The following is a 25,656-nucleotide window of genomic DNA, read 5'->3' as shown; positions in this document are numbered from 1 at the left end:
TAAAACCTGAAAAAAAAGTGTCCCTGGCATTAGATAGACAAAGTTAAATTAGACAAAATACTTGTTTACAAAAGAGTTTATAATCCAGTGCAAAAGACTAGTTCTTATGGTATAATGTATTAGATATACTGTCTATAAACAGTGTGTTTTGGTGCATGCTTTTGAGGAAAGGCATCCAAGTGTAGCCCTATGGCAGCCAGGGAGGCTTAGCAAATGTTTCCTAGAGGAAATGAAGGCATGAATTTGGAAAGATAGGTTGGAGTTAATTCAATCAGTGGAAATAAGGGGAGAGAGGACCAGGAGGCAGGGACATGACAAGTGGAGAAAATATTGTTATGGAGGCTTAGAGGTACAATGTTGCAGGATACATTTGGGAAACTGTAAATAGTGTGGAATGGTTGGATCAACATGGGAGAAGAGGCAGTCTCCAGTGCTTCCTTCTGTAAAAGGAAACTCCTTTATCCCTAACATTTATGATTTTCTGTGGGTGTGTATGTTGGGGGGGCAGGAAGTAAAAGAGAATAACTCATTTTAATTAAGACCGGTAGAGTAGTGAAGCATGGGATATTAGATAGGTCCAATTTTCTCACAAAGCTGAACGTATGTCTGATTAATTTATCCATTTATTTGTTCATCAAAGGTTTATTAAACACCTGTTTTACATCAGGCTACATCCAGGGCAATGGATCCAGAAATTTTTAAGATTTTAATTTGAAAGTATTTTTAAATTGTTTTAATAATTATTGTCTTAAATAATTGTTAAACAATTGTGAAACATATTTCACTTACCATAAGACCTCATTCTGAACAGGATCAATTTCAGAAAAACAATCAGTGACTGCGTTGAGAGGAAATTTTCATCTTCACTGAGGGCAGTACATAATACTGGTCATAAGTGAAAACTCAGCACTAAATACCAAGCACTGTTGTAAGCGCTTTTTATAAATTAACTCATTGATCCTTATAGAGATCTTAGTACTATTACTTTTTACTTTTTTAACCACTAGATACTCTTTTGACAGTGGTCTTTCCATATCAGTGACTATTTGTTACACTACCACAAAAAAAAAAACCAAAACAAAACAAAGAAAATTTCAGAGACCTTAAGAAATAGAGGTGGGGTCACTGAGACGGTTAAGCGTGGTAGGAGTAATTATTTTCTGCCAAATGCAAGTGTTCCCAACTGCCAAAGAATTTTTCTAGGGAAATGAGTCAAATGGCAGATATGGCTGTATCTCCCCAAACAAGTGGATATTGCAGTGAACTTGAGTCTCTTTGAACTTTGTCTACCGATATGAATAGCAACATCTTTCTAAAGGTAGGCTTGAAAGAATGCCATTATTACGCCATCCCAAGTGTAGTTTAAAAATAAATAGTACTAGAAACCAAAGAGTAAACACATGCACGATTTATCATTTCACCCTCATGGAGTCAGCAAATATCTGGAACAAAATTTCCCTAGAGTGGCCAACAGAAGCAAGATGGTAGTTTCTGTTCTGAATGTTTGAACGGAAAATTACCACTTGTCTTCCTAGACTTCCTCCCGCATTCAGTGGAGGACCTGAAAAACATGCATGTCATGGGCCACACTACTACATTCTGTGAGCTGGAGACAGATGAGGACTCTCCTGATGTCTCTAGATTCACAGGAACAATGATTTGGGAAACCTCAGCGCTCCCTTTGCCTTGCACATTCATACTTTCTCCCACATTCTATGCTGAAACCAATGTAGACAGGATCCCAGCTGAATCATGAGTATTCCAGATGACAACTCTTCTGATGCTTCAGTCTACCTCTTCATGTGATATTCCAAGTACTTTTTCCTAGAGAGGAACAAGAGAAATAGACACACAATATTCCAAGTCTGACTGACGGTTGAACTGAAAACAGATAGCTGTGAATTCGGCTCTCTTATCCCAGGCATGACCCAGGCTTCTGAGACTATGGTAGGGTTTGGGGGAGGGTCTGGGAAGATGACCAGCATCCTTGCTATTCTGGAAGGAGAACATATGCTAAGGAGTTATGTTATACATCCAGGGCTAACAAGCTAGATGGGGAAAGGCTTTGATGCTGTATTTAACATTCAAAAGAATAGATGCTGAAAGGTTGAAGACTAGGGAGGTTGTAAACCTCTCCCTACAATTTACTGTAAAATGGGTGAGGTTGCAGTTGCAAACAGAGTAACTATCTGAACAGTGCTTTACAATGAGGAAAAATGGCCGAGTGAATTAAAATCTCATGGCAGTTTGTTTAGCAGGCTTTTTAGATACGGTTGCTATTCATTTGATTGATTCATTATGTTAGGAGAACTGGCTGAACATCTATGATGTATATAGAAAGAACAGGTGTAAAATACTTAAGAGGCATAAAATACTTAAGCCAGCCCATAGATCTACAGTTTAGTTGGGAAGATTAGATGCACCTGTGTGAAATGCAGAATACTGAGATAGTCAGGAATCCTGGAACCCTTGGGCATGGGAATCATTTTCTTCCTTCTCCACCACTATAAGGCAACACCCTGGAGAGCCACCAAAATACCTGGGGCCAATGGAAGTTCCTAGACGCTTGCCACCCCAACATCATCTTTCTTTACTATTCATGGACACTGAACACAGGTCTCAGTCCACATCTCCTCCACATTCAATAGCTCCTATCAATGTGTAAATATTCTTTTATCAACATCCTCCTTTATTTTTTGCAAGTCCTTTTCTATCGGCTCTGGGAAAATTAGTCCTTTCTCTCTCATTCTTTTTTCTCCCTCTCTTAATTTCCAGCTACATGCTCCAAATTAAACCTAAATGTGGCCAAGGCTTAAAATTAGGAGTTATGATGGCCTGGAAAAGTAAACTAACAAATTACAAATAATTTTTTTAAATGCCATAAAATTCTAAAACCTTTGAAAATGCCTTTATTATCTCAACCAAAAATCCATCTATTTTCTCTACGTAGATACTGTTTTTCTCTCTAGCACCAGCAGCCAAATTTAAAAATAAGGAAATAAAAATATATTCTTATATATTTCCTCTTTTTATTTGCTTACTAGAATTAGAACCACCATTTTTCACAACAGATGTATTGAAATGTACCACAGAATTCATCCTTTTAAAGTATATAATTCAGTAGCTTTTGGTATATTCACAGAGTTGTACAACCAACCACTCTGCCTGATTTTAGAACATTTTCATCACACAGAAAGAAACTCCTTCTTCGTTAGTAGTCACTCCCCATTCCCTCTCCTCTCATCTGTCTCTATGAATTTGCCTATTCTGGATATTTCATAAAAATAGAATCATACAATATAGGGCCCTTTTGTCTAACTTCTTTCACTTAGCATAATGTTTTCAAAGTTCATCTATCTGGGACATTAAGGAGGGCACGTGATGTAATGAGCACTGGGTATTATGTAAGACTGATGAATCACTGGGGTGCCTGGGTGGCTCAGTGGGTTAAAGCCTCTGCCTTCGGCTCAGGTCATGATCCCAGGGTCCTGGGATCGAGCCCCGCGTCGGGCTCTCTGCTCCGCAGAGGGCCTGCTTCCTCCTCTCTCTCTGCCTGCCTCCCTGCCTGCTTGTGATCTCTCTCTCTGTCAAATGAATAAATAAAATCTTAAAAAAAAAAAAAAAGACTGATGAATCACTGAACTCTACCTCTGAAATTAATAATACACTATATGTTAATTAATTGAATTTAAATGTTAAAAAAGTTGAAAAAAAAATAAGGTTTATCTACCAGTTCTATTCCTTTTCATGGCTAAATACTGTTCCATTGTAGGGGCATACCACTTTGATATTTCCAGTCATCATTCATCACTGATGAACATTTGGGTTGTTTCCACTTTTTGGCTATTATGAATAATGAATGCTACTAGGATCATTCATGTACAAGTTTTTATAGGAACATTTTTTATCAATTTTCTTGGGTAGATACCTAAGAGCACAATTGGTAACTCTGTTTGATGTTTTGCAGAATTGCCAGATTGCTTCCAAAGGGGAAGCATGGCTAGTGGGTGTGAAATTATATCTCATTGTGTTTTGTTGTTGTTGCTTTTTAAGTAGGCTCTAAGCCCTGCATGGAGCCCAGTGTGGGGCTTGCACTCATGACCCCGAGATCAAGACCTGAGCTGAGATCGAGAGTCAGACACTTAACCAACTGAGCCACCACGTGCTGCTCATTGCAGTTTTGATTTGCATTCCCCTAATGTTGAAATGACTATGTAAAGCAAGCATCTCTTCATGTGCTTATTGGTCATTTGTACATCTTCTTCAGATAAACGTTTATTCAAATCCACTGCCCATTTTAAAAATTGGGTTTTGTCTTTTTTTGTTGAGTTGTAAGAGTTTATTACATATTCTGAATACAAGTTCCTTATCCGATTTGTGATTTGAACATATTTTTTCCCATTCTGTGGGTTGTCCTTTCACTTTCTTGGTAGTTTCTTTTGAAGGAGACAAATTTTAAATTTTGATATAAGTCTGATTTATTTTTTCTTTTGTTGTTTGTGCTTTTGGTGTCACCTTTTTCTAGAACACTTTTGGACTTCCAGCTCCATTAACTAACTAAACAGACTTTTGAGAACCGGCCTGTGAGCCCAGTTGGTACTTAAAATCTCTTTGGAAAAATATACCTACAAGACCAACAAGGATGGTTCTTCCCTGTATATAATTATGGTGCAGACATGAGGCATTATAAGAAGTCAGAGGCTGGTGACATGAGGCATTATAAGAAGTCAGAGGCTGGTGAGGCCCTTAAGCTAGAATGGTCAGGAAATTCTCTGGGGCAGGGAAGGGACTTGAGGGGGTTCTGGAAGATGGAACAGATAAAGCCAAAATAAAGCCAAATTATCTACCCTCTTTTAGCTTGAGTTTAGAATACTTGAGAACTTAGTTCTTCAGATCAGCCACGGAAGGCTTCCATATCTGGTGCAAATGTGGAAAATATGAAGGAACAAAAAACCAGGTAACATCAATAGGCAGCCATAACATCAATAGAAAGCCACTAAAGACCACGGTGGTCCCTTCAGCAAGATCAGCTATATTTTCCTTCTGGTAGCCAAGACACAAGCCTGTTTGGAGGCTGCAGGGCCATGCTGGGCCATGCTGGGCCATGCGTAGAGCAGAATCAAACCCGGTACTCTTCGACCATTTTGGTGGAAGGACGACGAAGGATAACGTGGGGCAAAGGCCTGTCATTCCAGGGAAGGGTTTGAACAGACAAAAATGCCCTGAGCCTACTGAGATTTAAAGCGATAGGTTAAAGCATTTTGAAGAAGTTAACCTTACGAGGTTATGGCAGCTTGGAGGAAATCTCACGGAATGAGGATAAAGGATGGCGGAGGGGTGGATCTGAAGCATGGGGGTGAAGTTGTCTGTTCCGCCCGATAGCAAGGAGTTAGACACAAATGCGGGGCCCCTGGCTGGCTCAGTGGGAAGAGTTTGTGACTCCCGATCTCGAGGTTGTTGAGTTTGAGCCCCACACTGGGTACAGAGATTACTAAAAAATAAACAAATAAACTTAATTTAAAAAGCAAACAAACAGACACAAGTTTCACTGTTTGCTTTTTTGGTTTGTATGGAAATGTCCCTGTCAGAACGGCTGGGTCCAAGCAGCAATGAGCAAGTATCATGAGCGCCATCTCTCTCTCTGCCTGTCAGCATCTGAGAGAATAAGGAACTGTTTGCCTCTCCCTGTCTCACTGCCAGACTTCCGCTGCCTCCACAATTTGTAAAAACAGAAATTATATCTGTCTAAACATTTTATATCTCACTAGCTCTGCATTTCCTGTTCTATTTGACCAGTGCCTCCCCTCCAACACACATACCCCTGTCCCCTTTGGGAGCCCAGTAAATATTTATTGATGAGGAAGATAATCACTAAAAATATGTTCCCATCACTGGGATCTATCTCTTGCCACTCAACTGTTCTAAATCCATGAGAGCCCCTTCAAAGATGTGTTCCCTTCATGTAAAAAAAAAAAAACCCCAAAAACGAAAAAAAAAAAAACACCCAAAACCAAAACCGTAACTTTCCATTCTGCCTTCTCTGAATCTGGGAAGACTGATTCTGAGACAGGCTCCACTTACCCATCCACCCTGCTGCTGGACCCAGGGTGAGAAGTTGTCTTTCAGGTACTTGGTTCCAAAACCCAGCACCCTGTTCATGGGGTGGTTGTCGATGGCAGTGAGCTTGGCCGTGACGTCTATTGCAAGGGCAGCCTTAAAGCCCCGAGCTCTGACCTCTGATTCTCCCCTGGTATCCACACCCCTTAAGAAGTGGTCCGTGATGGTCTTGAAAACAGGGTAGGACAGCTGGTCCTGGAAGCTGTTCATTAAAGCCTTGTTGTTCTTCAACTGCGTACAAGAAGAGATGTGATCAGTGAGCAGCCTGGCCCCGGGGAGCAGACCTGAGCTCTGCAGTGGCCACCCACACACTCAGTGGGAAACCCTTGATTCCAGTCATACAGAAATTTCTTAGTGAGTGAGGACTCTATGTTTCCTTAGAAGTCCTCTAGTTCTGTCTCTGGGGAATGCTAAGCTAAGCAGGTTCTCAACAAATATTGTTTCTAAAAGGAATATTCTGGGGGTGCATCTGTTGTTATATAAAGATTCTGGTGGAGCAATGTTCTTGATGTGAGCCCAGCCCACTCCCCCCAATTTCCATGAGACACAAGGAGCCTGTCCGAATTACAGATCTGAAGCAAGAAGAACTAGTGTCCTCGCCAGCAAGAATGGACTGCTTTTGACCAGGGACCCAGTGGAAGCAGCTTGATTCAAACCCTAGTGGGTAGCTGGTAGCCTGCGCTTGCCACAACAATAGGGAAATCAAATGCCAGAAAGAAACATCTTCCGCAGAGGGCCCTGGCCTGTCCCAGCCTTGCTCCTTCCGGTGGCCCTTGGCTCTGCCTGGCCTCTCCGGCAGGGGCTGGAGGAGGCCGCATGGGCTCTCGGGGATGAATGGCTCCTGCAGCATGGACGGAGTGGTCCTCCCCATCGTCACTGTCCCGGCCTGGTGGGAACCCCCACCCACACGGCAAAGTCAGACCCTCTGTGTGTTCCTACACATGTCTGCTACTGGGGAAACAATCATGTTCTCTACATAAAGAATGTAAAGTATCACCCCAAATCATCAACAAAAGCGAGATTTTTAAAAAGTAGTGATTTTTGGGGTGAAAAGGAAAGCATTTCTCTCCCTCTAACCATGGAGGTCTGCTTCCTACCACCTCCCGTTCCTTGCCTCCAGGACTCAATGCAAGTCACCGCTTAGGGAGGCTGGGAAGGAGGAGGCCATGAGAAAGCCACAGAATCTTCAAGCTGTAAAGAATCCTCAAGGATTCGAGTAGGTCCCTCCCAGGTCAAGTCCTGTGCTGCTGGCTGGTCATCGGCATCTCCTTGAAATTCTCAAGAAGCTCATTCCTTCACAAATCAGTCTTGAGTGCTAGAAAGTTCATTCCTAACATGGGGAAATCAATCGCCCCATAATTCCTATCCACTGATGTTAGTTCTGGAGAAACATAGGCAGGCACGTTCGATGTTCTTTCTCTGCACTCCTGTTAACCTCTACTTGTGGACCTGGAGCTCACACACCCTGTTCTCTTTTCTTTATGCTATGTCCCTGGTTCTCTCCTTTTCTCATTCTGCACCACCCTGGTCATGGTCTGCTGGGTACACCCCTGACAGACGCATGGGGAGAGGAGCGGTTGAGCATGTCAGGACAGGGGAAGTCTGGCTGGCCAGTTAGTGCTTTTCCCCTCCTGCACAAGCCCCATGAGGCCAGACTTCCTCCCACTGATCCTGGTAGGACGAGGAAATGGGTCCACAGGCCAGTCCCTGACCAACACACCCTAGAGACTACTCAACAGTCTATGGGGAACCATACAGAACTCCCCTCTGATGACAGTGGGGTCCCGCTCACCAGCTCTGTATCTGAAGGCACTCTCACTCCTTCCTTCTAAACAGCAGGAAGGCCAAGTTCTCCAAGTAACACTTAACCTGCCTCCCTGGCCAAATTGCTGAGAGAGACCTTGAGCAGAGAACAGCCTGACCACTTACGGGGGAGATTTCGGGAAGGACTCCAGCTTTGGAGCCAAGCGTGGGACATTAATATCCAGACTGCGGGGCGAATGCGAGAGTCTGAACTTCCCCAAGGATCAGTTACATGGGGAACTAGATTCATAATTCTATTCAGCAAATTTTAATTTATTGGTGTCTTTTCTTGCAATAACAAAGTTACATTTTTCATTTCCAAAAATTCCAGGGAGGCTCCAGAAGGTTTACTTATGTTTTCCAAAGTGATTCATTTTTGAGATGCTGCCAGCATGAAGAATTTTCACTCCAAGAGAAATAAAATTTAGGACTAAGTGGAAACCAGAACTTGCAAAGGAATACAATCTGGAGTACGATTCCATTCTCTGTCCCAGCGCGTGGGCACAGAAAGAAATCACTTTAGTTCAAGAAGCTCCATACCTCTTTTTCCAACTGATCCCCTGAATATTTCAGCAGCTCAACGATTTTCGCTATTATCTGATCTTCTCCATCTGTCCGGGGGAAATTCCAGTTATTTTTTTTTTTAAGAAAAAATATAATCTTAATTTTTTTCTCTCCCCAGGGGCAATACGGGTAGCCAGCTTAGGGACTGAGGGACACACGTGCTTTGTAATTCTTAGCAACTTAACTCTTACCCCGCCTTGTCTGACAAGGCACAAACTACTCCAGCCACCGTCTCCTAGAGACCCCTCCTTTCCTTTCTTCTTTTTTCCCCTCAGCGCCCCACTTCTCACCATGAAATGCATCATATACTTATTGTAAGAATGGCGTTGAAGCTGTTATTTCCACTGCTCAGGATCCCATATCTGAAAATATTCAGGAGAACTTTCTCTCGGGTCTGTAGGATTCTCCTCAGTAGATGGTGATTTTTCCATGTGGACACCATAAATTCCATTTGGTTCATATTCCCCCTTTTGTGCTGCTAGAAACTGTAGAGCCAAATTTGGGGCTCCCATGTGAGAGAGGGTACAGTCTTCCTCGCCTGCATTTGGGAATTAAACTCATTCCTAAACCCATCTTCTTTCCCCGCGAGTGTTTTCATTTTCCATTATCTTTCAAGTGGTATTTATTCTCTTACTAACAATGTAAACTTTGCTGTCTTTACAACCAGGTGGGGTAGAAATAAATAAAATGATTAAGTTCTCCCACCCCAAAGGAGAAAATGGCAGGTGGAGAGAGAGCCAGCTACAGTTTCTGTGGTGTAGATGTTGGAATGGCGGAGTGAGGGAGAGCGGAGTATGATTTTTCTCATCTCAAAACAAGCTACCCACGAGGGAAAATGGCTGTTGCCCCAGAACAGGATCCAAACAGAGAAAAGCTAGTGACTGATCCAGCGACACTTATCATTAATGGCACCATCTCTGAAGTCGTGGACTGCTCATGTTTGCTCCAGATAAGAGGGAAAGGGAGGCCAGGACATCCAGCCAGCCAGTCCCATCCCAAGAAGGACCAGCGAAAGGCAAGGTAGGCAGAAGTCTGAGACTCAGGTCTTGCGGGAGAAGCAAGAACGAGGGTCTTCATGGCCCCTGTGGAGTTTTTCTCTGATGCTGCGGCCCCTGTAACTGGGGCCCCAATTTCTCATGTGCTTAGGGGACAAGAACCTTAGCTTGGGCCTGGCACGGGTATCACTTTATGTCACCCAGACGGCCAGGGGATTGCAGGAAAGTGGAGACACCTTTCTTCTCAGTGCACCCAGAGGGAACCTCTCTCCTCCAGCCACTCACTCTGAGCCCCGCAACACAGCAGGATGCAGGCGGACCCAGCACTCTGCTTCCAAGGTGCGGAGATGCTGACACCAGCTCCTGGCATGTGGGCACACTGCCCACCCAGGGGGCCGCCTCTGCCTCAGCCCCTCTGCCGCAGTTTGGGGAAAGGGAGCCCGGAGCAGGGACAGTCGTCCGGGAGGGAAAGTAGGACAGAATGTCTCTTCTTGGGGCACTTGGTTGGCTCCCTTCGCCTCCAGGATTCCCGCCCCTCTGATGGGAACTGCGGTCCCAGCTCCCACTCTGGTTCTGCTGGCAACAGACCCCGTCTTGGTCACCTCTGGGTTCTGCTTCGTGTGCTGCCCCAGACCTGGTGACTGACGATGCCTTGCTTTTCCCTAGGAGCCCCGGGCAGTGTTAGAAAACCGTGTGCGGTTCCATCAGCAAGTAGACCATCGCCCTGGACCGTTGCTCACAGGACTGAATCGAGGACTGCTTTGCCCTCTGTGGGCAAGGTGCCCACTTTCTACTTCCTCCCCTCCCTCAGGAGGAAAATTCTCTTTGTACTTTGCAGTGAACCTGGCCTGCTGCTTCAGAGTGTGGCTGGCACGCTCCACCTGTCCAAGGCTGGTCTCTCCAGGGCTAAAGGTGGGGGCCTCCAGCACGGTGCTGTCGTGCTTTTGGTCCAGGGCAGCGGAGAGGCCACAGAGATCTCTGCTGGTTAAATCAGAGATGCCCAGCGCTGGCTACAGACATTGGCGCTCATGCACCTCTGCCCGCCAAACCCTCCACCCGACCCAAGTATGTGGAAGGAAGTTCCTACCTTTCTTAGTGCTGGTGGCTTGAGGCTGGGAACAGTGGCCCTGGCGGCGGAGGAACTGATGAACAAAACTCCCTTTGGACTTGCAGCTTCCTACCAGGTCCTGGAGCTCTTCAGGCGGGGGCCAGGAATAAACAATTTCGGCAACGCGATGGGCAATAGAAGCAACTTTGGGGTCCACAGCTGAAACCAGACCAAATGGGGCTGAGTGGCCCTTCCCAGGAAAACTCCGTCTAGCTCACTAGTATCCACAGTCGCCCCAAGTGAAAAGGCCCGCCCAGAGGAAGAGGAAACTGCTGGGCCAGTAGGGTGCTTGTTGGGGGTGTGGGGAGTATGGGGGGGTGTGGGGGGTGGGGGGGGTGGGGGGAAGCCATTCTTCAGAAAGCACTGGGAGTTGCCTGGCAGAGGCTGGGGTAGGGGCGGAGTGCACCAAGGAATGATTTGCTGCCTTGAAACAATTGCCCTTCTGCACCCTCTTTTTGAAGTCTTGTAAAATTAGGGTCCCCTTTCCCTTCTGCAAGGGAAGAAACACAAAAGAAAGCGCTTAGTTCTTTGTTTGAGGGAATTCTCATTATGTTTTTATTTTTATTCTTTTTTTTTCTTTTTACATCCTTTATACCTTGGGGAGTGGGCCCCTATGTGCATAGGAGGGCAGTTAATAGTCTGACAAGCCTTTGGGGGTTGGACACTGGGAAAGAGAAGAGGAGAAATATCCCTTTCTCAGGCTATATTCATCACTCAAGCCCATTATCAAGTGAACACCGACGTCTCCTTGCCCTTGCACATACGGTCATGAGTCTTCTCTCTCCTCCCCATCTAATGGGAAACATCCATTTAATGCCAAACAGGTAAACCAGGATACATGAAGTGCGCTGCGATCCATGCCTTTTAAGCATTTATCACCCAGGAAGAGAGTTATGTATTTGCACACGTAACTACGGAATAAAGTGTGTGAGGACAGTAAGGTTCAAGTGGCAGTTGGCCCCTGAATGTCCTCGCCTGTAAAGGACCAGTCAGCTCTGTCTCTTGTCAGGGATGGGGGCTGGTGGGGGTGGGCAGGTGGTATTGCCGAGTCATTTGGGACGAACAGTTTCGTCCCATTGGTGATTTGTCACTAAGTTCTTAAGTTTTAGAAATCTGTGGAAGCTCTGTCTCTGACACCATATGGAGTGAATGGGGTATTTGAAAAAAACGCTACTATTCAATTCACACACTTAAAGAAAGGAACAGAGTGGGGGTTTGGCTAGAAGGTTGGCATGTCCAGGGGAACTCCTGGTTTGTACTTCAGGGTGGTGAGAGAGGCAAAGCCTGGGTCCCAGGAGGGATAGTGTCACAATCGTAGCTTTGATATCCTGTAGGTGATTTCTGACCCTCTTGCCCTAGATGCTTCATGGGCGCTTTGATTCTCTCCCCTCACGCTCTGGTCATCTCTGGAAGGCCATGGGAATGAATAGTCGTCCACAATGCCTTCCTTTAAAGAAAAACATAACGGTTTTCTTAAAAAGCCACATTTTTCATGCTTGGCCCATCGGCTTCAAAAACAGATGAGAGGATCGAGAGAGAAGAATGAGAGAGTCAAGGAGAAAAGGACCAATGCTTTTCCTTCCTGTTTTAACAATCAAAGCAAATATATAATTTTCACCTTACTACTGCCCAACCAGCTTCCTCTGGAACACTTGCTGTGCATGGCCCCCAGCAGGGAGATGGGAAAAGGCTGAATCCTGAAGCCAGTGGGAGCCTTCCCTTGTGTCCACAGAAGGTGGGAAAGAAAAGCTTGTGTTTTCTTCCTCTGTAACCCTGGGCAGCCTGTCTGCAGTGGTCAGAGCGTGGCCCAACTTGCACTCAGAGGAGGCAGAGGAAGGCCTCAGAGGTGGTCCGTCCTCATCCCCCAGCCCCCATTCTGTGGCAGGGCAATCAGGAGACTACTGGAGGACATGGAAATAGGGACTCTGACTCGCCTTCTTATGGCGTATCCACTTCTATGAACTGGGCGACACGGGGTGAGGGAAGCAGGTGACATATGTGCAGGTAAGAGGATAAGCAAACACGTTTCGACTCGGAGGAGCCAGCTCTAGTTGAGACTCCCGTTTTCAAAACCTTAATTTTACACACTGAGCAAAGAAACGATTCCCTTCTTCTCAGAGCTCTTGTCATCGGATAGGCTGGGGAAACGATGGGGGAGGGAGAGGATGGGAAGGCTGCCCCTCCTGTGGGGTCTGTCTGGGGGAGGTGTCACTGTGGCGCTAAGGAGAGAGCACAACACCGTTGAGAGGGTGCCAGTCAGCCTTTGGCCTGAGGTATTTGTGTGTTTTTAATTAAAAAAAAAAAAGGATTTATTTATCTGAGAGAGAGAGAAAGAGCGTGGGTGGGGGAAGAGGCAGAGGGAGAGAGAGTCTACAAGCAGATTCCCGACTGAGTACAGAGCCTGACCCAGGGCTGGATCTTATGACCCTGAGCCCAGATCAAGAGTTCCACTCTTAACCAGCTGAGCCACCCAGGCACCCCCTGAGGCATTTGTTTCAAATAGAAGGGGTAGGGCATTTCTCTATGATTGAGACCGCTATTTCCTTTCCTGTATTCATTTCCTTCATTCTTAGAAAGACTCTCCCTGAGGTGTCACAGGCAGCTGAACAGACGACATCTTCCAGCTTGCCTTACATTAAGGAGTGGCCAACGAGATATAAGAAAAGTTGAGCATGGGTTCAAGAAAGCTCTCTAAAAGGGAATGGAATTATCTAGAAAGAAGACATCCTTTTGTGCCTCCCAACCCCCACTTGTTTCCTCTTCTTCCTGATTGGAAATGTACAGATGATGGCTGGAGTCCCTGCAGCCACCTTGGAATACAAGGTGATTTTGAGGTTGGAAGCCACTAGCCAAGGAATGGCAGAGTAAGAATCTCTTAACGATGGTTGGAGCGGCTGCATGAGCCCTGGGCTGCCAAACTTTGGTCTTCTCTTATGGGCGAGAAAAAATAATCTCTACATTGTTGAAGCCACAGTTATTTGAATTTTCCACTCTATGTATCCAAACCGAATTCTACCTGTGACATTCCACATGTAGCAAATTCTAGCTGTGGACAAACAAGGGTTCAAAGTCAAAGAACCTGGCTTTGTATTGACACCCATTTTTCTACCTCCTGAGACCTCTCACTTCTAGACTTTGATCTTGGGACATAAGATTACAGTTCTCACTGGGGCCTGGTGTCTAAGTCCTGGACATGGCAGCGAGGTCTAAATTGTGACCTTCAGTTAAAAGAATCCATGTGACACGACTGCTAAGCTCTGATTTATACATGGCAAGATAGAAATAGAACATGAGGCTTTCTTGAGTCATGTCCAATGTAAAACCAACTAACCACCCACATAATTCACCAAACTAGAAAGCGGGCAAGAGAAAGGTGGGAAGGGAGGATACGCTGAATATAAGTGTCTACAGCAAGGGCTCCTTAGGAAGTAATCATTTCTGCTATTTCTGAGAATATCTATATAAAGATTTTGAAATTTTAGTAAATAAAGAAGGTTGAATGACACTTCGGCACTATGGAAATAGAGAGTGTCTTTTATCTCAGGAAACCAGAAGATTAGAGTCTGTAAATGCTCTGTCTGCCTCTTGGTGAAGTCCAAGGGAGAGCAGAGCGGAAAAGCCTATTGAGGTGTCTCCAAACTGTTAAGGTCCCAGAACTCGGCTACCATCTCCAGCAGGAGCTTGCTGTACCACTGGGGGGGATGGGGAGAGGAGACGTTCCCCAGAAAATCTCACCCCTAACTTCTGTTCTAAAATGTTATTAGTCTGTGGGACTTACAAAAGTTTGGGAAGTGAAAGTTTCCCCTATCATAGTGAGTGATGGAAAACTGCCAAATGTGGGCGGATTCCCCAAGTAAACCGGGACAGTCACACATTCTAAAATTGAGACATTACTGCCACCTGTTGACTAATTATTGACACGATAGCCCAGCAATCAAAGCCCGCAGGAGAGGGAGTTTCTTCCAAAATCTGGGCAGCTGGCACTGGGTATTATTGAAGGGCAAGAAGATGCTTGTGGCCAGGTTTGTGGATGAAGGGCAGCTTTCTCTGCTGAAGCCCTTCATGAAAATGCTTTATTCAATATAATGTATTTTGTCCCACTGAGGAAAGGTTTTGTCAACATGCTTCTCAGCTGGGGCACCTGGGTGGCTCAGTAGGTTAAGCGTCTGTCTTTGGCTCAGGTCATGATCCCAGGATCCTGGGTTCGAGTCCTGAGTGGGGCTCCCTGTTCAGCAGGAAGTCTGCTTCTCTCTCTCTGTCTCTACCCTCCCCAGTGCTTGTGGTATCCCTCTCTCTCTCTCCCTCTCTCTCTCTCTCAAATAAATAAATAAAATCTTAAAAACAAAAACCAAAAAACCCAGGGGTGCCTGGGTGGCTCAGTCGTTAAATGTCTGTCTTAGGCTCAGGTCATGATCCCAGTGTCCTGGGACCAAGCCCTGCATCAGGCTCCTTGCTGAGTGGGGAGACTGCTTCTCCCTCTGCCTTCTCTCCCTGCTTGTGTTCCCTCTCTTGCTGTCTCTCTCTCTCTTTGTCAAATAAATAAATAAAATCTTTAAAAAAACAACAAAACCAAACAAAATAAAAAACCACACAAAAAAAACCCAAAATGCTTCTCAGTCGTTGGGTTTTTGTTTTGTTTTGTTTTTAAGAGTCCCTTATACTTTGGAAAGTATTTTTGTATGTAACTACCTGATCTTTCCATTCACCACCCGAAGATGTAGGGAGGGGGGGATACCCCAACATACAGTTGGAAACAGGGGCCCAGAGAGGTGGGTTGACTTACCTCAAGAAGAATGGCAGCCTGAAGCCCCGCTCAGGGCTCTTCCTTCCATCCTGGTCTCTGGCACAGATGATCAGGACTTGGGGCAGCAAGCCTATCTCTAGCCAGCAGAGCCAGACACCAGTCCTGCCACCCTTCACTGACAGCCTCCCACTTCCTACTCAGTCTTGAGAAAAGCAGGGCAATTATTATTGAATATCAAGAAGTTGGGAAACTGAGGCACAGTGGAGTACCCTGCATCAGGCCACATTACCAGCTGGGAGGAGATGAAATACCACACATACAAGGAAGGGAAAGATTTTCCTGTGGGAGAGCAGCGGCCCCCAAAGCCTACCTTCCTGCTCTGTGCGCTGTCCCACGTTAGTGAGGGACCTCGACCACTGCTGACTTTGAGGACCATCCTGACGTTCCGTGGTGGCACCCTCCAAAACGAATATGGCTGAGTTCTGTGCATCTTCTTCCTTCTCGATTACTCCAAAGAATGTCCTCCAGGAAGACTTTTTCTTGGCCAGGTCTAGGGGCTTCTCCCTGAATGGGGAATTTCTGCAAGGCCATGACACCTGTGTCCATGATTCGTTTGCTGACCAACCCCCCTGCTCTTTGATGGACAAACTTCTTGTTCTCAGCAGCTTTGGCGAGAAGATGGCAGGGGTGTTCTTGAAGACATGGTGTTTGGTGTAGAAGGCCAGGATTTTGAATTCTATGCTGTTTGTGTCATCATCGTCCAGGGGGATCTCCTCCAGGTCACAGGCACTGGCGGTGCACATGGTGGGCCTGGAACAACAAAGTCCACACGTGACCTCTCACCCATGGGCGCACTGCTCTCTGGGGGTCAGGAGGCACAGGCGTGGAGCTCCACCCGCATTTACTGAGAACCTACTCTGTGCAGGGAGGCAAGGAGTCCTCAGAAATGGAAAATCCAGGATTCTCTGTGAAAGATGAGGACAAGAGAAGGTACACAGACAGCTCCACACAGAGAGAGTGGGCGAGGAGCTGGATCAGAGGTGCAGATAGCCTGTGTGGGGAGGAACAGACAGCTCCCGAGAAAGGCGAGCCAAGTCTCCTCGACAGACTGGAAGGGGTTATGCGGGTGGGTGGGACAGGGTGGGCAGAGGGCAGACTCTGGTTAGTCTAGGATGTGTGTGAAGAGTGGCGAGAGAGCTGGCAGAGCACGCGTTTCCTGAAGAGCTGAGGCTGAGGGTTGTGGAGGGACAGGAAGTGACATGGCAGTAGGCCCAACCATGGGGGCCTTCGACTGTGGGGCTGAAAGCTCTGCTTGGTCTTAGTGGATCTGTCGGCACACCTCAAAAGGAGACCTAGACCGTGGGAAGCAGTTAAAGAGCTTCTTGGGGAGGGTAGGTGGACAAAGAGAGAGGCTGACTCAGCCGAGGGAAATATCTGGGGTTCCTGACTCTTCCCATTCTCTTCCTTCTTCCTTTATCCTCTGCCTTTGCTTGTTTAGGTCTGAGTCCCACAGATCTGCTTCAGGTAACTGAACTTAAGTAAAACTTGAGGGCTATGGTGTGAGGTGGGGGTCATGACTGCTTTTCTCCCTCCTCCCTTCCGTTTCCTCATACCCACTTCCTCTTCCAGGACTTGACCATCTGACAATCTTTCTTCCCTCACCATCTCCCAATGTCACGGTCACAGTGAAACCTTTGCTGTCTGGAGTTACTTCAATATCTCTGGAAAGCATATGCTCCTTCCTGCTCTTCCATCTGTCCCCCTCCACCCGACATTCTTCCCCTCCCCTGCTACGTGGTCTCACAGGCCATCAGTTTGCCCCCCTCCTCCTGTGGGTCTTAGTCACCCCCATTAGGATCCTTGCCGAAGTTTGTCTAGGTTTATTCTCTTCTCCTCAACACAAGATAAGCCCCACAGGGCAGGCATGTCAGTGTGTTTTACCTCAGCCATAGGCCCCCTGCCTACAATAGGGACCACAATCATTTGACAATGATTGGTGGAATTTTTTTCCTATTCCGAGGGACTGGGCTCAGATCCTGGCTCTATCACTCTATGCCTCAGTTTATCATGTTTAAATGGGGATGATAACAGTACCCATCTCATGAACAGTACCCATCTTATGAAGATTAAATTAGTTAATATTTGTAAAGCATTTAGAGTAGAACTTAAGTGTTTGAACAAGTGCCTGATTAAGTCTTACGTAAAGAATATTTATGAAACTCACATTGAGCGCCACCGTTTTAATTAAGCTCCAAGAGGATTATGGATGGTATGGGGGGAGTGCGGTATTTGGAATGAGAAGTTGGGTTGAAGAACTGCTTTTTAACTTACTGGCAAAGGGATTGAGGCAAATCACTAACCTCACTGAGGTGTAGTTTTCCTATTTATAAAATGTGACTCATATTATCTAACTCATTGACCATGGAGGAGGACGAATTACAAACTGTGAAAATCCTTAAAACAAGTGTTGATCTGTACAGAGTAGTGGTTTACCTGTTGGTTTCTTGAGTTAGATAATCTAGTTCACATCCTGGATCATCTGTTTACTAGCTGTGTGACTGGGTGTATTTCTTAATTTATTTGGGTCTCCATTTTCCCATCTGCAAAATGGGGATTAAAAAAAATCTGCTTCATCAACTTTGTATGTGGATAAAAAGAGTTAGTGTGTGTAAATCACTTAAAATAGTGCATGGCAGATGATAAATGCTCCAGAAATATTGGCATCCATTATTTATTACAATTATATTATTGTAATAGGTTACCTTTTTTGTTAAGTAAATATTAACGTTTATAAAAGCGAGCTCATCAAATTCAGTTAAAACTAACTAGTGACATACAAGTATTAGGTTTAGTACAAAAGCCATGCTCTTCCTATAGGTATACACACACACACACACACACACACACACACACACATATCTGTATGTATATAGTATGTGTGTTTACAAAGTATATAAAGTATATATTCTGTAAGGTATGAAGACTGGGACCTGGCCAGCTTTCCCAGCACCCAGCACAATGCCTGACACATGGTAAGTTCTCCGAGAATATTTTTTCGATGAATGAATGAAAAATGATTATAGAGCTGCCAGATAACATAAAGTACATCCTATTAAATTTGAATTTCAGATAAATAAATACTTTTTAGTATAAATATGTCCCCAGTATTGTACAGATCATGTTTATTACATATTAACTCGAAAAATATATATTTGTTTTTTTATCTGAGATGCAAACTAAACTAGGCGTCTTGCATTTTTTTTATGCAAATCCAGCAACTCTATGAATGAAAGATGTAGCTTAGAAATAGTGAGAACTGAGACCCACGTAAGCGGCTCCTTCCCAAAGGAGGTGGGGAGAGTGAGCAACCTGAGACAAGCAAGAGAAGGAGCCAGAAAGGGTGAGGTGAGAACAGGACAGCTGGTCAGAACTGGGGCAGCAGCCGCAGTGTGGAAGGACCTGTGCCCATGAAAGAGCCCAGAGCTGGACTGTGTTAGGACAGAAGTAAGGTTTTAAATGTGAAGCTTCCTTTAGAATTGGGCAGCCCGGTACGGCTCTAGGCAGGAAATACACTCAGGTTCTGCAGGAACTCCGTCCTGGATGGGAGGGTGAGCCCACTCTTCAAGCCGTACTATCTATGATTCCAAAGACACCCGCACTCTTCTAATGTGGTGTGAAGACTGGAAAATTGTGTGTGTGCGTGCACATGTGTGATACTGAAGGGGAGAGGAAGGGTCTGACTTCTTTAAGAAACAAGTTTCTTAATGAATGCTGATGCAGGAGCAACATCAGAAAAGGGGAAAACCAATGAGGTCAAGAATGAGCACACGGTCTTTCCATTTTGTGAAAGAGGAGATTTTCGTCCTGTGCCAGGCATGGAAAGGAATGAAGTACCTGGCCCCCACTGTTGGGGGCGAAAAATGAGAGAGACACAGAAAGCACTGCAGGGCTCATTCCTCTGGAATGGCCCGGATGAGACAAGCCCACGTGGGGTGCGGTGTGGGGGTGTGCTGTGACCAGGGCCTGGAAAGCACTGGACTGGTACCAAACAGTGGACACGTCAAAGTATGGGTTCCAACACTTGAAATGCATTTAGCAAGCATAGGGTTTTCTCCCCCTACTGATCTTCACGGTACACCAAGGGAGAGCTACTTGTTAACTTTGTAGCTAAGTCTTACTTTAAAGCAGATGGGACAGTTTATCTCTGGATAAACTAGTGGGTCCCTACTGCTCTCTGCCATGCCTGTTGAAAGTAAAAGCCCAACTTTTGGGTTTATGGAAACTTACACCATAAATGTTATGCACATATATGGAAAGGAAGCCCGGCTCCTCCCCCCCGACCCCCCACCGGTGGATCTGACCCAGAATCTGGGGAGTCTGCTGCCGAAGAACACCCGTGAGGCTTATGCTAACTCTGTGACTCAGGGGACACAAGCCTACACCTTCTACCCTCTGTTCACATCCTCATCAGGAACAAACGACGGCAAACCTACTTTCAAAAGCAAGGTCAACGAGCTTTTGGGGTTGGCCTCTATTCCCTCTCTCACGGATCCTCTCCCCCCAACCTCCTAAATGGCCGAAGTACCTCCAGGGTCCCCGCCACCTGGCCTTGGGGCCACCTATGGAGCTGGGAAGGTGGAACCTGCTGGCAAGCTCCTTCAGCTGTTATCACCAGAGCCGATTTGGGGATTTTTTAGCAGTGGATTTGCTTGTTGAGATCAGATTTCACTTCCCTTTCCTGTGGCAGGTCATGGAGAAGCATGCGTACTTTTGGGTTCCAGGAGAGGCTGCCACGATGAGTGCCCAGAGCAAACTGGGCAGCATTTGGCTCAGCTGGCTGTGCCCAGGCCTGGCGGGGTGCGGGGCGGGGGGAGGGGAGTCACAGGCGCAGGCTCAGCAGAACAGCAGACTTCCACTGCTCTGGACAGACAGGTGAGCCTCAGCTGTCACTCACGCCCATAGACATTCACCCCCAAGAGGGTCTCCCAGACCAGATTGTCAGCTAAATTATGTCTGGCTGCCCTGAGCCTCCGGTCAGAACCCTATGCCCCCTGGGCCCTTCAGGACCTGTTTGTCTTTTTTCCTTCCTCCCTGAACTTCAGATTTCCTAGTATCTCCATGCCGCTCCCCAATTTGTCATTTCTGAGAATGACCTGTTTTTTAATCCTAAGGGTGAAATGAGGTAATATGTCTTAATTTTTCCCACCAGAGAAACTAAACTGAGAGTGCCTCGGGGCACATTAGTGAAATAAGATGAGGGGCCTGGACTCAGAGAGGAAGGAGCTTTCTAGAGGGGAAGGAGAGGGCTTGCCCATTTTAGCTGGGGCTTGTCCTCAGGGAAGCCAGTGGGGGTCAAGCCAGAGCTAGACCACTTTCCCACCAGGTGCTCAGAACTCTGGGTGCAAACCCATGGATTCCTGCCCTCAGCCCCATCCCTGCTCTGGGGGAGGGAGTCAGCATCACCACGGGCTCTTGGCCACCCACCTGCGGTCATGTCGTCACACACGCTGTCATACAGTCAATGAGAGAGGGCTGCATAATATTAAAAAATGAACCAGTCAGTTATGTATGCTTAACTGCACTCTCTCAAACCTTCTGTAGCAAGGAGAAATGAAAGAGAAACTTCATACAACTTTTCTCTCCTTTTCCTGGAAATAACCCCATATTCTTAGCTGTCATTTTGCTTCCCGAGACTAACATGATAAGAAGTTTCTAGTAAACCCGGTAAACCTCTCCCCTGCTTAGATTTGCCTCCTTAGCAAAACCAGGACTGAAGACCCAACCGTGTCCTCCTGGGAAGGCTGAGAACCAGGACAGGCGCTCCCTGGTGTTACCTGGGAATGGGGCTGGCACAGGTTTCCCCCTCTTCAGGGCAGGTGGCTGCAAGGAAATTTCTAGACCTGAGTCCCTCTCCGTGAAACTTCAGAGAAAACTTTCACCAGGTCTTCTTGGCTTCTCATGTGACCAAGACTTCCACGGGCTGTAGCTTCCTCAGGTTGAGGACCAAGGCTGAAGTGAGGCTCGGAGAAGGATGACCACTTCCTCGTTAAGTCCTGCCCCCGGCTTTTTAACTGAAGGAGGGGCCGACCTTTGCCCATGTAATTTGACTCTAGAAATGGTTCTGCATCCTTTATCAAAACCTAACGCTGCCCTTCAGGACAATTAGGTGGGTGTTTCCCTGATAGTTCTTTACATTCTGCACGTTTCATCAGTTTAGCAAATGTTTACTGACCACCTAGTAGAGAACAGCCTTGGCCACGTATTTAATCTTAGCACGGAGAGGTAGGTGTTAGGATTCCTATTTTACGGATGAGGAATCAGGCTCGGGAAAGCAACATCTTTTGCTAGCGGTCCCTGTCAGCGGAGCTGAGAGCCAAACCCCGGCCCTCCTAGCTTCCCGTTATGTATGTGTTACCCCTCCTCTATAATTCAAAGATTACATTCAAATGGGACCACTGGAAAAGCCTTAAAAACAGGCTTTAACCCCAGCCATAGAAGCCACAAAAAATAATTTTTTCCCCACAGTTTTAAAGATGGAGTTCCCTATGTATATGAAAGAGGAGAGTTAAAAATGATTTCACATTCTACTCAGATTGTTAACTGAGAGAGACATTTATGGCCATACGTGTGATCCTGAAACCTCAGGAGCTGGCCAGGGAAACATGAAGATGAAGAAGTGTGAATGGGGAAAGAGGAATTAAGGCTAATTGCACAAAAGTGAAGGAAGAACTGGCCGTTTAAATATTAGGCAAACAGATCCCGGAGAAGCAAACGGACAGGGGTTATGGGAAAGTCAGTTCTTTGGGGACTTAAGAATGTTAACCCAGCAAACTAGTATTTACAGAATATGACATGTGCATGTCAGTCACCTCAAGGGGTAACAAAATACTAAGAATGGTTTTTCTTTTTAGAAAAAACTTAGTTATTTTGGAGCCCTGGTGTGACTCAGTCAGTTAAGCGTCTGACTCTGGATTTCCACTCAGGTTGTGATCTCAAGGTTGTGAGATTGAGCCACGCATGGGGCTCTGAGCTCAGTGGGGAGTCCGCTTGAGAGTTTCACTCCTTCTCCTTCTGCCCTTCTCTCCTGCTTGTACCTGTGCACACACATGCACTTTCTCTCTCTCTCTCAATAAATAAAATCTTAAAAAAAAAAAACCTTGTCTTAAAAAAAAAATCTATTCACTTGAAACGTTTCAGGAACCAACAAATGCCTATCATCGATAACTAAATCAGATAGTAGGGGCTTGAGTTGTTATTGGTGTTCAGAGTTGTACCACTTAGTGATATTGGTTGCAGAAACCATTTACAATCCCACGAGGTCTTGGCAAGGTTAAGTACGAACACAAGAAGGGGAACTTGCACAAGGAGGCAAGCTCATCAAGGATAGAGACCGTCCATTAATCATTCAACTTGGTCAACTTCCATACCCAAAAGCTAGCACATAATAGGGATGGGATTTAGCACATGTTATATATTAAAACAAAAACAAAAACAAAAACAAAAAAAACCAAACCCACTTTTCTCCTGATTCTAAAAATACACAGTGTTGTAGAAAACTTGTAAAATGTAAAATAGCATATACATAAATTAAGCCCATCATGATCCCATCAGTTGTTGGTAAATGTTATTAAAAATTTTGTGTATTTCCTTCTACGACAATGTCTTACTACCTCTCGAGCGTCTGCCCTGCCCACTCCCTTCCCTTTTACACCACTTCTGATTATGCACTTATGTGGAGGCACCCCTGGCCCTGGACAAAATGACCCTTTGCCTGTCTAATCATAGCCAACTGGATGAGAGGTGGATCGCCTAATACCCAACCTGGGCCAGTTCAATTCCATAAGCCGGAAATTTGGAACTGTGTTACTGGGATTCCAGCCAGCCTCTGCTGGGTGTTTTCACTGGGAGGTCATGCTTGGGTCCCACGCAGCAGAGGAGTAAAAGCTGGCAGACAAGGTGATGAAGGAACTAATCAATCAAGAGAGAACTGGGGAGCAATAAGGTCCCGGGGAGTAGGAGACAGTGCTGCTTGTTTCCTCAGAGCTCTCCACTTGCCACCTGGGGGTTGGAAGACACCTTTTACCAATGCATTTTTTAAAAATTCAGCTAATTAGAGTGTTTCTTTCAACCAGAAGTATTCCTGAACAAATACAATGTACATGGTTTTACATAGTTAAGACGTTATCATAGCTTTGTGACTTTCTTTTCTTTTCTTTAAGTAGGCTGCGTGCCCAATGGGCTTGAACTCATCACCCTGAGATCAAGAGCCCCGTGCTCTCCCAACTGAGCCAGCCAGGCGCCCCTTCTGACTTGCTTTTTGCATTTAACCTCTATCATAAGGTTATCTCCACACCAACATATTTTGAAATAGAATTTTTAATGGCTGCGTAAGTCCAGGGAATGGAAGCACTAAAATTATTCAGCCAAGCAGCTATTTGCCAAATGTTCTGTTTGTTTTCCTGTGTTCGCCATTATAAACGATGTTGCAGAGTATAGTTTTGTCATCTTTGCCCATATTTTGTATTGTTTCCTGAGGAATGATTCCTATGAGTCGAATTATGGACGATGGCTATTTATTTTTAAAAAGATTTTATTTTTTTACTTGACTGACAGAGATCACAAGTAGGCAGAGAGGCAGGCAGAGGGAGAGGGAGAAGCAGGATCCCCGCTGAGCAGAGAGCCCGATGCGGGGCTCCATCCCAGGACCACGAGATTATGACCTGAGCCGAAGGCAGAGGCTTTAACCCACTGAGACACCCAGGCGCCCGAATGATGGTTATTTTTGAAATTGTTGCATTTATTTTCAGTTTGCCTTAATCTTAGATTCTGGAATTTGTTTAAATTATCATGGGAACTATGTCCAATGGAAAAATCCCTATGTGTTTGGAGGTATGGATAAGAAGCTCACCCTCAGGAAGACGCTGGGGTTTTTGCCCATCTCTGTGAGCGAGCATCAAGTGAATACCAAATAAGACCTGAAAGTCCAGATGAGCAGACTTTGGAATGGTTACCATATTATTCTGGGGCTGACTCTCATCTTTCTTTCAATCTCAATGATGAAACTGGATGAAATGAAGCAACAAAGGAACACAACTGGTTCAAATGAAACATTTGAGGGGAAAAAAGGAGCAGAGGAGAAGCACCATGTGTTACAAAGTCTACCTGTGAAGGGGTTCAGACTAAAGTACTTCAAAACATGCCACTTTGGCCCCCAGGAGTATTTTGAGCTGAGAGCAATTAAGAAGAAGCCGACACAAGAAAAAGTCTGCCTTCTGCCTGATTAAGAAGGATGATTCTGAACCACAAGAGACTACACTAGACTCTTCTCAGCCTAGAGCTGGCACGAGAGGAATCGACAGAGAAACCTTACTACAACAACTCTAATCTCCCATTAGTTTCCCATTATTTACCTGCCCACGGTTTGCCATCCCCAAAAGCCCAAAAGCCCTTTTACTTTGCTTTGTCACTTCTATACAAATTTATTGTTCCCCTTCAGCTTTACTGAACATATTACAATTTTATTTAAAATTGTATGGACATTTTAACTGTATTAATTCTTCCCATCCATGAACATGAATATCTACCCATTTATTTAAAATAAAATTGTAATATGTTTAAAATGCACAACATCATGATTTGATATATGAAATGTATTTGATACATATGAGAGAATCTTCATCACGGAGTTAATTAGCACATTCATCACTTGAGAACACGTAAGTTCTCTTAAATTTTGATATTACAATACAGTCTTATCAGCCATATAGTCACCATGCTATACATTAGATCCTCAGATCTTACACATCTTATAACAAACTTTGTAACCTTTAACCTCCTCCTATTTCCCCACCCCCAGCTCCTGGCAACACTCTACACTGTCTCTAGGAGTTTGTTTTTGTGTTTCAGATTCCACATATGAGTGAGACCATGCAATATTTGTCTTTGTCTGGCTTATTTCAATTAGCATAATGCCCTCCAGGCTCCTCCATGTTGTCACAAATGGCACGATTTCCTTCTCTTTTAAGGCTGAAAATATTTTATGTCTGTTTCTTGAGTTAACTTCACATCGTTTTCCATAGTGTGTGTTCCCAGTTTACGTTCCCACTAGCAGCCCACAAGAGTTCCCTTCTTCTCCACAGCCTCAAGGGCATTTACTACTTCTGGCCTTTTTGATAAGAGGCAACCTAGCAGGTGTGAGTTGATACTCATCATGGTTTTGATTTGCATTTCCTTGATGATTAGAGATTACAAGCACTTTTTCATGTGCTGATGGCTGGCTGTAACTCTTCCTTGGCAAAATGTCTGTGGAGGTTCTTTGCCCATTT

General features: G+C 45.3%; 1 protein-coding gene across 1 annotated transcript in view; it reads right to left on the bottom strand.

Annotated features, from left to right (window-relative positions):
- Positions 1 to 1,110: 1,110 nt before the first annotated feature.
- Positions 1,111 to 25,656, bottom strand: part of BCL2L14 (BCL2 like 14) — a 32,782-nt gene continuing 8,236 nt past the window's right edge. Inside the window, exons 2-7 of the mRNA XM_032855007.1 lie at positions 21,166 to 21,321; positions 15,702 to 16,141; positions 10,567 to 10,746; positions 8,461 to 8,531; positions 6,082 to 6,348; positions 1,111 to 1,824 (exon numbers count right to left, since the gene is read on the bottom strand). Coding sequence (XP_032710898.1) covers positions 1,786 to 1,824; positions 6,082 to 6,348; positions 8,461 to 8,531; positions 10,567 to 10,746; positions 15,702 to 16,134 — 990 coding nt within the window. The 5' untranslated portion in view covers positions 16,135 to 16,141; positions 21,166 to 21,321 and the 3' untranslated portion in view covers positions 1,111 to 1,785. The remainder of the gene's footprint in view (positions 1,825 to 6,081; positions 6,349 to 8,460; positions 8,532 to 10,566; positions 10,747 to 15,701; positions 16,142 to 21,165; positions 21,322 to 25,656) is intronic.

This window comes from Lontra canadensis, unplaced genomic scaffold (assembly GCF_010015895.1).
Source record: "Lontra canadensis isolate GAN:19392208 unplaced genomic scaffold, GSC_riverotter_1.0 scaffold9, whole genome shotgun sequence".
NCBI classification, from domain to species: domain Eukaryota; kingdom Metazoa; phylum Chordata; class Mammalia; order Carnivora; family Mustelidae; genus Lontra; species Lontra canadensis.
This window is presented reverse-complemented; position numbering and strand designations above follow the sequence as displayed.